The sequence below is a fragment of the Eurosta solidaginis genome, chromosome 5, assembly GCF_040869045.1.
Source record: "Eurosta solidaginis isolate ZX-2024a chromosome 5, ASM4086904v1, whole genome shotgun sequence".
Classification (NCBI taxonomy): Eukaryota; Metazoa; Arthropoda; class Insecta; order Diptera; family Tephritidae; genus Eurosta; species Eurosta solidaginis.
The window spans coordinates 98,364,828-98,380,754 of NC_090323.1; the positions used below are offsets into that span (position 1 = coordinate 98,364,828).

General features: G+C 34.5%; 1 protein-coding gene, 2 long non-coding RNA genes and 1 pseudogene across 4 annotated transcripts; 1 reads left to right on the forward strand and 3 right to left on the reverse strand.

The window, feature by feature from the left end:
• The first annotated feature begins 299 nt into the window (after positions 1 to 299).
• On the forward strand, positions 300 to 1,990 carry LOC137252312 (uncharacterized). Its single transcript, XR_010953508.1, has 3 exons — positions 300 to 557; positions 618 to 774; positions 834 to 1,990. It is a non-coding gene; the product is annotated as an uncharacterized lncRNA (long non-coding RNA).
• Positions 1,991 to 4,023: 2,033 nt separating this feature from the next.
• Positions 4,024 to 6,429, reverse strand: LOC137233838 (uncharacterized). 2 transcript variants are annotated; one of them, XR_010947574.1, is made up of 5 exons: positions 6,354 to 6,429; positions 6,217 to 6,265; positions 5,984 to 6,157; positions 4,291 to 5,231; positions 4,024 to 4,226 (listed from the first exon to the last, which is right to left on the reverse strand). It is a non-coding gene; the product is annotated as an uncharacterized lncRNA (long non-coding RNA). The 2 variants fall into 2 exon arrangements; XR_010947573.1 differs by lacking the exon at positions 6,354 to 6,429 and having other exon boundaries at positions 6,217 to 6,350.
• Positions 6,430 to 6,682: 253 nt separating this feature from the next.
• LOC137254226 (uncharacterized) lies at positions 6,683 to 10,067 on the reverse strand. The gene is made up of 3 exons (XM_067791936.1): positions 10,062 to 10,067; positions 6,868 to 9,350; positions 6,683 to 6,785 (listed from the first exon to the last, which is right to left on the reverse strand). Exons 1-2 carry the CDS (start codon positions 10,065 to 10,067, stop codon positions 6,897 to 6,899), a joined length of 2,460 nt encoding a protein of 819 aa, XP_067648037.1. The 3' UTR covers positions 6,683 to 6,785; positions 6,868 to 6,896.
• A 782-nt stretch (positions 10,068 to 10,849) lies between these two features.
• LOC137254227 (T-complex protein 1 subunit eta pseudogene) lies at positions 10,850 to 12,938 on the reverse strand (annotated as a pseudogene).
• Positions 12,939 to 15,927: the final 2,989 nt, after the last annotated feature.

Genomic DNA, 15,927 nt, shown 5'->3' on the forward strand with positions numbered 1-15,927 from the left:
GTGATTTTCCATACTGCTCACACAAATACGGTATTACGTTATCGAAATGTAAACAAACTATAGTGCTGTACTGTTCTTCCATTCACGTTAACTGTCAAATGGCAGTAATTTTTTAAGTTATATACCTGTAAAGGCCCGATTAATGGTGACTTATAACCATACAACCATAACCAGATAAAACAGCTGATCGGACCTACCTTATGGAAATCAATGTAATCGATTAATGGTGCCATACCATAACATAGCGAACCAATTGAATTTTGGTTTTCTGCCATATCCACAAACAGCTGATTGTTCATTCGCCTATTTTTTTTTTGCCATTTTGTGTATGTGTGTATAATTTTTTTGTTTGTGTAATTAAAAATTCTATTGTTTCGTTTATTTGAAAGACAAATTAATTTCGTTTATTGTTTATGCAGATCATAATGGATGACTGCAAATTAATTGAATTTGTACGCGATTTCCCATGCCTTTATGACAAGGCAAACCGGGATTTTAAGGACCCAAATAAAAAAGTGCCGCTTGGAAGGATATAGCAGAGAATTTAGGTGTGGATTGTAAGTAAAAATGAATAATCTTATAATATGTGCGTACATAGGTATGATTATTCCCAATAGTGGCAGTAGCAGTAAGGCGATGGGGGAATTTACGAGAGCGTTTTAGTAAAGAGATAAGGAGCAGTAAAAACACTTCAGGAAGTGGCGCGTCTGATGGAAGGCAGTGGGTTTTCTTAGAGAGTCTTCAGTTCTTAAGAGCCCACATTATACCCCGACCGTAAGTATAATGGAATTACTTAACATGTTTGATTATGAACAAATTTTCTATTACAACAGAATGCGGCATAGCTCTCAAAATATAACCAGAAGTGTTGAAGGTGGCAAAAATACACCAACTTTTAGGGATGAATGTGCGTGTAGAGCTCGCCGCGAGAATTACAGTGCTGATATAAGTCCGTCATATCAAGTTTGAAGAAGAAAAATCAGGTGGTGGTGACAACGGTGCACTGAGATAGTCATGCAAGCTCAGATTGAGGAGAACAACGAAGCAGATATTGTGGAATACTTGTATGACAACTAGTAGGGTGATTGCCACTACAAATGGCTGGCACTACAAATGGGTAATTGTTTACTTTAGCTCACAATCACTAAAACACGTCCAAAATGTCGGGAGGGATGTCAAAAGGCGGGCCTTGACCGCAGGATCAATACGAAGGCGAAAAAAATATTTTGCTTCTATCAAAAGGTGTTCAGAAACAAACAAACAACCCCCCGGTTGAGCCAAAATCGAGACCCTGATCCAACGCCGGGTACGCGATCTAAATTATTTCTGCATAATTGTGGTCTACAACAAAATCATCAAAAATACAACCACATGAAAATTTGAAACCGGTTTTTGAAAATATCTATTGCCTGAAATAAACTTTTTATTTTCGCCTTGGATTATTTATACCGAGGTCAAAACCCGTCACCCGACACCTCTGCCAACATTTCTGGATGTGTTTTATCAGTTTGGAGCTAAAGTAAACAATTACCAAAAAAGGCAGGCATACAAATATATGTAAGTAAGAAGTTTTTGTGTATCCACTTTTTATACATATTTGTATGTCTGCCCCTTTACGCTTTTTAACGCCAGCCTTTCAATAGCAAAACCTATCTTCTTAGTTTATAAAGAAATTGACTGATTTTTCTATTTAATTTCCTTTTAAATTGTAATGAAATCTGAATACATCCCGTGGTATATTTAATATGTCAATATGAATGCGACTGCAAATATGCCACGGGATGTTTAGTTGAGATTCCTAATGAAAGTACAAACTGTATGTATAAATGGATGTACAGTTTTGTTCAAAAAAGCAGTACTAAAAATTATTGCAACATTTTATTGGTTATTTGTTTCTTTAATTTAATTTTAGAAAAAACTTGAATGTATTGTATAACGAAAACTAGATAAACTATTTTCAAAGACGTTTTCAAACAAATTAGAAAATTCCAGAAGTTTTTGTAAATCTTCATAAAAATTTCAAACGGTTTACTTGGATATTTTAGAACATTTTTTAGTATGGAGTTTTGTAGGTTGATGAATTTTAGTCTAACAAAGTGCAATTTTGAAGTCTTCCAAAATTCCCATTGACTTTTGACACACTTCAAAATTGCACTTTGTTGGACTAAAATTTATTAACCTACTAAACTCCATACTCAAAATTTTTTTTAAATTCCAAGTAAAAATTTTTAATTTTTTATGAAGATTTTCAAAAACTTATTGAATTTTCTAATTTGTTTGAAAACTTTTTTGAAATTGGTTTACATAGTTTTCGTTATACAATACATTCAAATTTTTTCTAAAATTAATAAAATTAAATAAAAGAAACAAATAACTGATAAAATGTTGCAATAATTTTTGTATGTAGATATATTTGAAATTCCTAAGAAAGTACAAAATGTAGATTGAAAATCGAATTGTGATACATTAATTTCTTTATTTATTAATATATTATATGTTGTGTTGAATGTAACATGAAAGTTGACCTATCCTAATATAATAATACGTTAATTCGAGTATAAAAAAATATGGTGACTATTGAATTGTGATAATGTAACAAAGAAACACACATAAGAACTTAAATTTTTATAATAGTAGATATGTAAACACCTGCGCATATTAATAGTGAAAATAGTTTTATTCGTAACATATATTGATGTACAGTTGCGAGCACTAAAACAGCAGTGAAAATCACTGATGTATTTATCAGTTATTTTCTCCTTTTATTTATTTTCGTTAATGGTAGAAATAGCTTCAATGAATTGTATAACCCAACAAATGTAAATTTATTTCGCAAACATTTTCGGGAAAACGCGAAAATTCGAAAGGTGTTAAAAAATCTTCATGCAAATTTCAAACTTTTATTTAGAGTTTTCAGAATTTTCTTTAGTATGAAGTTTTGTAGTCCAATCAATTTTAGTATAACAAAGTGCATGTTTGAAGTCTCTCAAAAATCGCATTGATTTTTCCCAATTTTTTTTTTAAGAGTGTTTTAGATTTGGTTCCAAACAAAGAGTAAATATTTATATGGAAGGAAATCTAAAACACTCTTTGAAAAAAAATTGGCAAAAATTAATGCGATTTTTGAGAGACCTCAAACATGCCCTTTGTTATACTAAAATTGATTGGATTACAAAAGTTCATACTAAAAAAAATTCTGAAAACTTTAATAAAAGTTTGAAATTTGCATGAAGATTTTTTAACACCTTTCGAATTTTCGCATTTTCCCGAAAATGTTTTCGAAATTAGTTTACATGTGTTTGGTTATACAATTCATTGAAGTTATTTCTAAAACTAACGAAAATAAATAAAAGGAAAAAATAGCGTTTATAATTCAGACTGCTATTGTCGTATTCACAGCTGTATGTGTTATTATTGATATTCATTTAAAATATAGCATAATCTATAACAAAAATCTAATACGTATATAAAAGTTTCAAAGTTTACACACTGCCAGAATTGATTTTTAGGTAATCTTTGAGTATGCAGCTTTGTTGCCCATTGGTTAGTAATAGCTCAAACGTAAATTTTTGTTCATGCATTAGGGGATGAAAATTTAACACTTTCTAACTTGCACATTATTATAACAAAATTGAATAAGAAACAAAGTTGCATACAAGAGATTTTTTAAAAGTTCTGCTCAAAAAGTTTCAAAGTTCGTGACGGGTTTTTAAAGTTATTTATATGAACTAAATTTGCGTATTTATGAAAGTGCAGACATTTTTTTCATTTTCCTTCAAAATTTTGAATTCAATTTTTCGTTTTCCGGCAAAATATTTAAATTGAATTTTGCACTTTCCATTTTATACTAAATATTAATATGCGTAAACACTAAAGTGCATAACTATAATAAGAATGCAAAATACAAACTTTGTGGTATTATATTATGCTCTATTTAATATACACGAAGCAGAATTGCAATTTTTACCAATTTTTTATTTAGTGAAATTATTTGAACTAACTTTATATATAAAAACCATAATATATGTTTTAAAAATATATGAAGTATTGTTTCAATATCGTTTTTTATTTCTATTTATTATCTTTTATTTAAAAAAATTAAATAAATTATATTATTCTATGTTAAAATAATTTGAGAAGCTTGTGATTTTGTAGCAGCATTGTGTTTGTGCAGCAGCAATTGTTGTTCCTTTGTTTTGTTGTGTATCGCCTTCCGCCGAAATGATCTATAAGGAGGTAGTCAAAATGTGAAATAACTTCTAGACAAGTGTATATAAGTTGCGTTCTTACCTCCTGAAATATATTACTCGATGTGATTTTGAAATGCTACTGCACCATCGGTCATAAAGTAGTTGGTAAGGTATTCCCAATACTCGTATGTACTATTTCGGCCCCTTCTTCGAAATGAGTGTACTGTCCGCAGCGGACCTCCACAAGTTCTTAGTTCGTTCCTCCATTCTGCACCCGCCCCTTCTCCGCAAGTGTAGTTTTCTGGGCAATACCACCGACTAGTATCGTGGAACATAATGAAATTATGCAGCACTAAACATGCGAAACGATTTTTTCTGCATTTTCAGGATAAAACTCCATTTTGGCTTTCAATACTCTCCATCGCGCAGTCAAAATTCCAAATGCGTTTTCTATAACGCGGCGGGCCCGCGACAGTCTGTGATTAAAAACTCGCTGTTACCTTGTCGTATTCTTTCCCGGATATGGTTTCATTAGATTGTTTTTTAAGCGAAATGCACAATCTCCAACGAAGAAATGCGGAAAGGGTTGTGGCGATAATGGAAGAGGAGTATCTGGTGGAAGTGGTAATCGATTTTCCAACAGATCTTCTCCAAACCTTAATGCATGAAAAATGCCTCCATCTCTTTGACTTCCATAAGCTCCTACGCTTACAGCGGTAAACTGGTATTTAGCATCGCATGCTGCCAACAAGACGATGCTGAAAAACTTTTTATAATTGAAAAACAGTGATCCTGACTTCGGAGGGCATTTTATAGCAACGTGATTTCCATCAATAGCACCTACACGATTTGGCATATTCCACTTTTGGGAAAGTCAGTTGTTATATCTTTTTATTGCTGCTCTGTGGGTTCACTTAAATATATTGGGGAAAGCGTTTTCCACATAGCCTCGCAAGTCTCCAACACAATCATCCTCACAGTGCTCTTTCCAATTTTGTGGCTCCAAGCTATTTTTTGAAAGGAATACCATGTGCCAAGTACCTAAAAACCATACTAATTAATACAATATACGATGCTAATATCTGAAAATTTTTTACTGAAGTGTAATGGATAAACGTTCTTCCACACCAAGAAAATTAGGTAATAGTCTAGTTGAGGGGTCGACTGCTAATACGCTACCAAAAATATCGAGAGAGGTGTCAAACGACGCGTCTTGACATCAGTATTAATAATCCGAAGGCGGAAAATAAAAATATTAACTCGTTCAAAAGATATTAACGAAAAACCGAAAAAAGACCCGCGGGTACCTCCGAAACCGGGGGTGGGATCCATATTATTTTGCGCAAAACACCTTTCTGCGTTGGCGGTCTTCGGCCACGCTTATAAAAAATAACCCTGGGCTACGCCATGCCAAGTCCGGGTGTGTGGTATAACCGTGGCTACCGCCACGGTGATGCACAATTTTTCTTGTGTGTACAAACACAACAACAAACACATGGAAATCGCCATCTTCAACTGCAAATATCTCCGGACAGAGATACAATTTTTCTTTTCCGCCTTCGGATTATTGTTCTCGAGATTAATACGCGTCTTTTGACACCTCACTCGAAATTTTCGGTAGCGTATTAGCAGTCGACCCCTCAACTAGACTTTTACCAAAAATCATTGCTCTCAATGCCGAGATCAAGCAATTGGTCGACCAACAGACCAAAAGGTAAGAGCACCTCAGGATATGCAACCGCTTTGCTGGTTTTGGTATATATGGTCAACCGTCAATCCCTAACAGACCCTACCAAATATAACGACAGAGTATTAATGCACTTCCCACGGCAGCCGGTTCTAAGCACCAAAAGGTTTTGTGTGGCAGTTTCCGTGTTTTATTTGAAGATAATTACTGCTAAGTTCACGTCCTTGCACTCAAATATATATAAATCTTCGCCTATATGTAGTGCTATATTTAATTAAATCTGTAAGAATACCGAAATCCTTATTAATTTGTTAAACTTTTAATATGTGAACAGCTCACATTGAGATACGTGTAGATATGGGGCTTTATTCACCACCTAATTGTTTCACTATGTAGATATGCACCCAATTTGTTGCAATATTAATAAAAATACTATTAAAAATGTTTCTTTTACTTTATTTTGAATAAAAAATTACCAAATTTTGCAATCACTTTGCACAATCACTTTTTATAAACAAAACATTCGCAGCTCGTGACAGCAATGGTCAGCTGTTTACGGTTATGGCACCATTAATCGATCACAATAGAGATGGTTATGGATATGGGTATGGTTACGACTATGGCGTTAGGGTTAAGGAAGTTTAATTTGGCTTTAACTTTACGAGTATTTTTACGTTAATATGACCGCCTTTTGACTAGTATTACGTCCGTTTTTTTACTTGGATTATATCTGAAATTGCTATATAAATAAAACATTTCTTTAATACAAATCTATTAACATTTCTTTTATTCAACATTTTTATAATAATATATGTTTTTTGCTGGCTCAAGGTCCAAATTAAAACACAAACGTTTCGTCTTTTTTGTCAATATATTTCGGTTACACTTCGGTAACCATCCTCAGGACACTATTAACAATATAAAAACATCACAATATAAAACAATGTACAATATAAAAAATTTTTTTTTTGTAAACAAAAAATCACATACATGATAAATATCCGATCCGTCTAATGTGTCTACTGTTGTCGCTTGCTCTCTAACAAATGCCTGTACAAATGTGCGCTGTGGTCTATGTCCGTTTTATAATTCATTCGTATGTTTGTAGGTACGTTGATTATGTGAAGCATTTCCAATGTAAAACGTTTACCGTAGTGTTGTTCTTGTTCAAGTATAGTTGCTCTGTCAAAGTTAGGAGAATGCCCGGTGCTTTTACAGTGTGACATAAGGGCTGTTTTATGAAAGTTTGTGTTGTGGGACTGTTTGTAGTCAGACTTGTGTTGTGACAGTCTGGTTTTTAACTTTCCTTTTGTTGTACCCACATATATGCTATTACATGGCTCATCTGTTTTACCGTTACATGGAATTTTGTAAACAACGTTACTTTTTTCGGGTGTTGGAATTCTCTGTTTAGTTCTATTAAATATATTCTTTAAAGTATTAATTGGTTTATGAGCTATTCTCACTTTTCCTTTATTATAACAGTCAGATCTCGCTACACGTTCTGACAATTCAGGTACATATGTTAATGATTTGAATATTTTCACTCTTTCTGAGTTATTTTGATGGGTTTTTGTTGAAGATCGCCTTAATAGAGAATTTATAACCGATTTCGGAAAATCATTGTCTTTTAGTAATGATCTTATTTCTGTTTTTATCTCTTTGTGGTATATTTCGTCAGATGTTTGTAGCATTCGATGTATACAGGCTCTTGCTGTATTCATTATCATCGTTTTGGGGTGCTTTGAATTGAAGCTGATGATTCGTCCAGATGCGGTTGGCTTTTGATACCACTTTAATTTTAATTGATTTTGTCTTCTAATGATTATTGAATCCAGATAAGCTAATTTTCCGTTTTCTTCTAGCTCTATCGTGAACTTTATATGCTTGTCAAACGAATTTAGTGCGCTCAGTGTGTCTTGTACTTCATTTTCGTTAACTATGGCAAATAAGTCGTCAACATATTTTGTCAGTAGTCTTGGGGGACGTCGTAATCCTGTTATCGTTTTTTCTAAGAGTTCCTCCATTATGATATCTGCAATCACTGGGGATGTTGGTGATCCCATTGGTAGTCCTTTTAGCTGCGTGTATACCACATCGTTAAATTTAAAATACCTATTTTCCTGAATACAAAATGTTACAATTTCCATAAATATTTGTTTTGGTATTTTGGTGTGTTCCTTTATCGTTGACCATTTATTTCGAATTACATCTAATGCCAGCTGTATTGGTATGCTGGGAAAAAGTGAAACCACATCAAAGGAGACAAGTTTTTCGTCGTCACAAATTAGCGTGTTATTAATCCGTTCTTTAAATTCCATTGTATTTTTAACACTATAGACTGACTTTGAAGTTACATTTTTCAATATGTCGACGATGTATTTGCATAAGCTGTAAGATGGCGATCCGACAGCTGAGCAAATTGGTCTGAGTGGTGTTCCTGTTTTGTGTATTTTTGGCAGACCGTAAATTCTCGGAGCAAGAGCCGTGGTTGTCGTGAGTCTACTTCTTTCTGTTTTTGAGATTAGTTCTAATTTAAAAAGTTTGTCTACTAAGCAATTGTTTCTGTTCTGTAATCTGGATGTCGGGTCCTGTCTTTGAATTCTGTACGTAGTAAGGTCATTTAGTATATCTCCCATTTTTTGGTTATATTCATCTAATTCCATCGCTACAGTTTTGTTGCCTTTGTCCGATGTAAGTATTCGTATGTTCGGATTTTCCTTCAGAAATTTTCGTGTTTGCTTCACTGTATCTATTATTGCACAGTCTAATGCGCTTTTCTTTCTTGTTGTTGTGTGGTTCTTTATTAACAACGAAAATTTGGTACGTGATTCCTCTTGCTCTTCTTTGTTCTCAAGCGTCTGTATTAAATCTTCTCCATCCGCGATGTATTGGAAGAGGGGGAATTTGTTGTTTTCTACTGGTAAGGCGAACTTTGGACCCTTAGTCATCAGAGCTTTTATGTCTGGTGGGAACTCGACTTTGGTTTTGTTTACAAACCACTCTTCATTTTTGTTGTTGTCAGTAAACATATTGCTTCGCTCGTTTCTCAATTTTTTGTATTTTTCTTCCTGCCGCTTCTTAAGTGTTGTTGTTAAGCTGTTTGCTAAATTTTCTTCGTTTTTCAAAAAATCTGTAAAGTCTTCGTTACTGAGTTGTTCTTTCAGGTGTTTTTTTGTTTCTTCTTTATGTTGTTGTTGTCTTTTTAATATGTTGTGTTTATGTTTAATAATTAGGCTAAGTATTTTAGTGTGGTAGTAATGTGTGTATCTGTCTAAGGTTTTGTATATATCTGAATGTATGTCAGAGTCAAATACAAATAATTGCTTACATCTGGTGGAATTTTTTATAAAGTTGGGGATTAATTTTGATTTCCTACACTTTAACAGATATTTTATACTAGACTTTAATTTTACCAACTTCTTTGAAACTCTTTGAAATTTATTGATTGATGTCTTGTTATTATAGTTGTTCTTGATTGTTGCATTTTTATAATATATTAGATTATTTATAATAGTTGTAAGTTATTAATTATAAGTCATAAGGAAGGAATAGTTTTTCAGTCTTGTAAATACAAATTTTATTGTATGCGATTGTATGCATACAAAGTTAAGGGAAACTTAAATAAATTAATTAATGATATAGAAAACAAAAGAGAAGAACTAACAAAACTGTTGGTTGCAGTAAACCATCAAATCGCGATTAGCAATTAACAATTTGGGTAAGTTGACTTGTAATTCGCCAATTTTAATACTTTTTTATTTTAGTTCAGAAAGCTGCAATTGAGGTTCGAAAGTTACAATTGATGTTCAAAAATTTCAATTCAAGTTCAGAAAATTTAAATTCAAGCTCAGAATTTCTATTTGTAGTTCAGAAAATTAAAATTGAAGTTCAGAATTTCTGTCTGTAGTTCAGAAAATTATAATGGAACTTAAATTGCAATCTTCTGAAATTCAGTTGTAATTTTCTGGACTGCAGTTGAAATACCTGAGTTTCGATTATAATTTACTGAACTTCTATTGAAAATTCTGAACTTCAATTGTAATTTTTTTAACTTCAATTGAATTTCCCCAGATTTCAGAACCTCAATTGCAACTTTCAAAATTTTTTTAAATAAAATGAACAATTTAAAATTTTTTCTGACAGTTAAAGTGGTGAATTGCCTACCAGTGATTTAAAATCACTTGCATTCGTGTTGGCGCTTCTCTATATCATTAGTATAACAATATCTTTTTGATAATTTAATTAATAGACAAATATACATTTTTTTCCTTTACATTTTAGAACTGTGTACAAAGATATGTAATTTTACATATCGCAACCTAAACCAAAAAGTATTTCAACTCATAATCAGAGTAACTTTGTGTTGAATGTTGATTTATACCACAAAAATAACAAAATTCTTAACAAAACCAGGCTAAACGATAACGTTAACTACCAAAAGAAAAAGTTATTTCACGATGCTTTCATGGATCGATTTACACTTAAATACCGATTTAAAAATTTTTTAAGTTTTCACATTTTTTAGTCTAAAATGCGATATATACATTCAGTGGAATAATTTTAGATTGAGGGTACTTCATGCAATCTTCTTTCTTCGTGACTTTGCAATAATAAACGTAGGTACTCATAGTAAATTTTTGTTTTGAATTATGTGATTACAATATTTTTAAGGACCATTTAGTTGATGGTATTGGTACTGTCAGTTAAATTCATCAGCAATTATTTATATTGAAAATATTTTTTGTTATACATCTATTTTATAAATTTTTGTTAAAAATTATTGACAAATTTGTTGCAAATAAATTGATTTAAAATTTTTTGCAAACTTTGTGCGATTGTTGAATATTTTTTTAATTAGAGCATGAAAAGCTTAGAATACGAACGTAGGAAAAAGCTTAGAATTATTAGATTCTTAGACACTTTTTAAAAAAGATTATTTCAGTGTGTGTTGTTCGTTTGTTGTAAAAATTCATTGCATATTAATTTTCAGATCAAGAATACTCAAAGGTGTCGTGGCATCGTCTTGCTGGTCAATCATGCGCCGCAATATCCATTGATGAGAATTGACATTCATTATAAAGTAGCGAAGGCACGGTCGTGCGCAAACACATCGCCAACCTGTGTTGGCAAAAGATATGCTGAAAGTTATAGTTCTGCTAAAAAGGGGTAAAGTATTGTATGTTAAAGTATAGCTAAGTCTCAGTGGCCTTGTCCTGGTGAAAATTGAGTTTGAATAGGTCTCATTCTTCATTCTCAGAAACATTTACAAAGGTACCTCGTAAGATATTAAAAACGCTTTTTGCAATAACTTCAAAAAAAATCACATTCAAACCGGTGTCCTCTCCATAATTCTGTTTAACTTCTACATATCAATAGCTATCTTCACCACCAGAAGGAGTCACTACTGTTTCCTACACCATATAGTCGCCAAGCAAAAAGATTACCCACTGGAAGAAGCTACAGGCCTACCAAAATACTGCCTTCAGAACCGCCACGGGTTGTCTTCTTATTTCCCCAGAACAACATCTACATTATGAGGCGAGAGTACTCCCAATAAGTGAAAGAAGAAATGCTAACCGAACAGTTTTTGTTGAATACCCAGGAATCTGGGCATCCCAACAGACATCTTATTGGTGAGCCAACACCGCCCAGGGTCTTAAGTAGTCACCTCTGTAAGCACTATGAGGAACGGCACCTGAGAACTCAGCCGTATGAAGCAAGAAAATACAAGCAGGTCCTTGGTAAACTCCATAAACAGGCGTCGGACCTCTATGTCAGGAATTGCCCGGTGAATTCAGTACTCAAAGAACAATAACCTCTACTTGCAGAACAGGAACGCAAGCTCCTTAGGGAAACGCGAGTCACTCTAGCCCAACTTCCATCTGGATACTGCAACAGGTCAAACTCTTACCTATCCAGAATCAACCCCAACATACAAAATGTCCCTGCTTGCAATGTGTCCACACATGACAACAATTTTAATGTGGAACCAACTCCTCTAACACCCCTCTCATTAAGTCCACCCCTGTTGAAACAGCAAGTTTCCTCGGACTCCCGTTAGAGGACATTGATGACACTTTGTGATTGGTCAGACCTATTGGATGGTGCGAAGCACTGCTACAACAACAACATCAGAAGGCACTCGAAGACGATGCCTCAAACCTAACAACCAAAAGCAATGATTATCATTTCACCGACACAAATTTTATAGTTTTTTCTTCCGTAGTTGGACACAATCTTTTCATAATATTATTTATTAACAATTTCAGCTTAGAAATTTTTTTTAAGTTGTATTTTGACTTACCAGCAACAACAGAATCATGTTTAATTGCACGCCGCACAATCATTATAGCATCATGTAACGAAGCTCAGTTTCTTCCAAAAATTTTTCGGCACTGCCACGTAAAATCAACGTACATGTTCTAGCATAAACGCAACTTTTAAATAATTATAAATTATAAAAATAAAATTAATGTGAAACCCACTATCAAACCTTGGAAAATGTTGAAATGTTCACCACCAACTTGACGTTCTTCAAAGTAATCACATTGACGCAAAACACTTGAATTAATATCATTAGCTGTAGTCATAACAGCACCACCACAATCTTTCATTGTACGTTTCAAATCTTCTTCTGGTACATTAACAGCACAAAACATATCATGATCTGCAAAATACTGTGTACCAACATCACATATTGGTAGTTTAGATAACACAACATTGGCGCCTTACTTAGCTTTCTTATTGTACAGAATACGACATTCATCATAAACAATTTTCTGATACTCTTGAACATTATCAAAACGTACTTCAACATTATCATGCTCAGCCTTCAATTCCAATTATATATTTAATAATGCGATTTTAATTTTTTTGTGTGACTTTGGGTCCATCAAAGGAAAGTACGGCGTCCAAAACCATTTTAGAAAAGATATATATTTGTTGATGAATAAGTTTGGAGGACATTGCTGTGGCAGCGCTTTTTTCAATAAAGCACGTTGATGTTCCTTTGATTGGCGCTTCGACATGTACAGCCATGTTATATTTTGGGCATGCATAATTTTAATGCTTTACGTATAGCTTTTATGATGACAGGTGCATACACGCCTTCCTCAACATATGACTTAACTTGTTTTAAGATTTCCCTGCTTAAAGTACTACTGAAGTAGTGCCATGGCCGACCTTATAAGAGAAACATCTTTATTCTACACATTCTAATATAACAATAAACTTACCTCAGCATATTGAGATTTGGCGATGTCGACTAGAGTTTGACGGTTGGATGCACAATATCCAATAGTTTCATACTGGTTGCACGATCATTTGAAATTGTGGCCCTACCACTGGAATCAACAATATGCTTGTCCATACTGCGTGAACCCAATGTAGTGCGTACAGCGTCCACAATTGATTGCGAGGCATTGATGTTGGATATGAGTTGAGGTTGACCTTGAGAGCTATCGGTACCCAAACATTTTTTACACAAAAACTCATGTACCTAATACAAGTTCAGGACGTTCATATTTATCGACACGCTATCCGGTGTGGCCCAAATGTTGGAAATATTCAGTTGGCACTGTTAAGAAAAAATATGGATCAATGAACACAAGTAAAAGTGAAAGATTTTTTTTACCATCTGTTGTTACTTTACACATTAGACATTGGAAACGACGACCAGCATCTACAAATTGCATTATAGCCTTGCAAACGATTACATCTAATTGGACCCAATTCACCAAAATTTACAATGGGTGGCTCATATTCACCCTCAACCGTGCATGCCATTGGTGAGATGGTAAGTGTAAAGGACAAAGCTGTTGTTTTTAATAAATCAGCTGTTGCAGGTGTGCAATACAAAAAGGCCTGCAAACGAGAAAGATCAATGTAATTGCCAAACAAAAAATTAATTTTGAATATCAAAACCTAACGTAACGTGGTGAGGAGTTACCCTGAGCTGGTACCACATATTTTGTGGTCCCCAATTGTGGCAATAAACCTTGTTCATTAGTAACAAAAGCACCACCAGCGCTGATTTTCAATGATAACGCTTATCGGATTTGGCATCTGATCGGGATCTATACGGTGTTGGGCTTGAGCGTACTGTTGGGCTTGTTGATATATACCAGTAACAGGTGCAGGTGGTTGGTAAAGAAAATAATACAAAAATAATCATCAGAAATATTTGAAATATATTAGTTGTATTAGCATACATTATAACCAGGACGTGCGGGTATTGGGGGTTGACCCGGCATGGGTGGCTGACTGGGCATTGGCGACTGTCCAGGTTGTGTAGTTGGCATCATTAGACCCATGTAACCACCTGGTGCCTATGTTTGTTGTAGAGGATAACCTGGCTGTTGAATTTATTGAAGACAACCAGGTGGACCAGGTTGTGGTGGATAGCCCGACAGTTTTGGCATTGGCAGATAGGTTGTTGCTGCTGTTGTCGTGGCATTGCACAACCCGGTTGCTGTTGTGGTATATACCTTGGCATAACTAGATGTGGTGTCATTGCCCCACCTGGTCCAGTAGATGCGCGGGCATACCTGGAGGACCATCCCAGCAAAAATGTAGTGACCGAAAATGGTGACCAACAACAACCGCTTGGATAAGCTATTATTAGCCCCTAACCCACTGGGAGTGTAATTTGCGTATCTCGACCGGCGGTGGACAGTCAGAACGAAATCCTCCAAATAAACAAGTAGGCGGAAGAACAGTATTTATTTGGGTAATAGTCTAGTTGAAGGGTCGACTGGTAATACGCGTCCAAAAATATCGAGGGAGATATCAAACGATGCGTCTTGATATCAGTAATATTAATCCGAAGGCGGAAAATTAAAATTTTAACTCGTTCAAAAGATATTAACGAAAACCCGAAAAATTACCCGTGGGAACCTCTGTAACGGGGGGTGGAATCCATAGTATTTTTGCGCAAAATACCTTTCTGCGTTGGCGGCCTTCGCCCGCGCTTATATAAAATTACGCCGGGTGGGTCCAACCCCAGTTTGGAGACCAAAACTATATCCGCGCAAAATACATATGCTCACAATTCTTTTTGTGGGTTCATCAACATTACAACAACTACATTAAAATCGCCAACTTCAACTGCATATATCTCCTGACAGAGATAAAACTTTTCTTTTCCGCCTTCGGATTATTGTTGTCGAGGTCAGCACGCGTCTTTTCACACCTCTCTTGATATTTTTTGACGCGTATTAGCAGTCGACCCCTCAAATAGACTTTTACCGTTGACGTTGATGGTCCTTTTTACAAGCTCGACCATGCCGGGAACGATTTAATATGACCACATTGAACCTTCTATGCCATACTGCCCCCGCCCCTAGTTCCTTGAAACTTGGAGTCGCCAGAGCCTCGGCTGCCAAATAAACATTTACATCATAAATAGTTTCGATAAAATTGGCAAAGTATATTTTACTATGTATATCTAACGAAAGTGGTTTTTTTTCGTAAGTTGGAGTAAGTTCTTCTTAATAAGCACAAAGCGAAGGAGATACTTGTATTTTAAATTAATATGTCACTTTAGCCATTATAAGCTATTGAAAAATATATGGGGTTACAACAACAACAACAACATTGAAAAATGTAAATGTTACGTTTTGGTGCGACGAGTTGGTAAATGTGTTGTTTTGATATAAATCTCCATACAATGAGGAAGATTGTTGCTATTACTAGTCAGAAATAATCTTATATGATAGTTTTAAGTCAACGTAATGAAGTCTTGGTTGCGTTCTTAAATTCGCTATTCGAAATTTCGATAGAAATCAACAAGTGAAAGGGAGCTGCATTAAAAATAATTTTTTTGCTTTTTGGTGTGAACCTCCACAATTCCGCAGGAGCTAGCTTACGCAACACAACCCATTGAACCATTTAGGTATTTTGGTCGCCTCAGATCCTGGGTGCAAAACTCGTCTTTTGACACCTCTCCTGATATTTTTGTGAGCTAAAGTAAACAATTACCATATATACATATATACAAACATGCGTGCGTACATACTAATAACAATAATCCCTTCATATAATATGTAT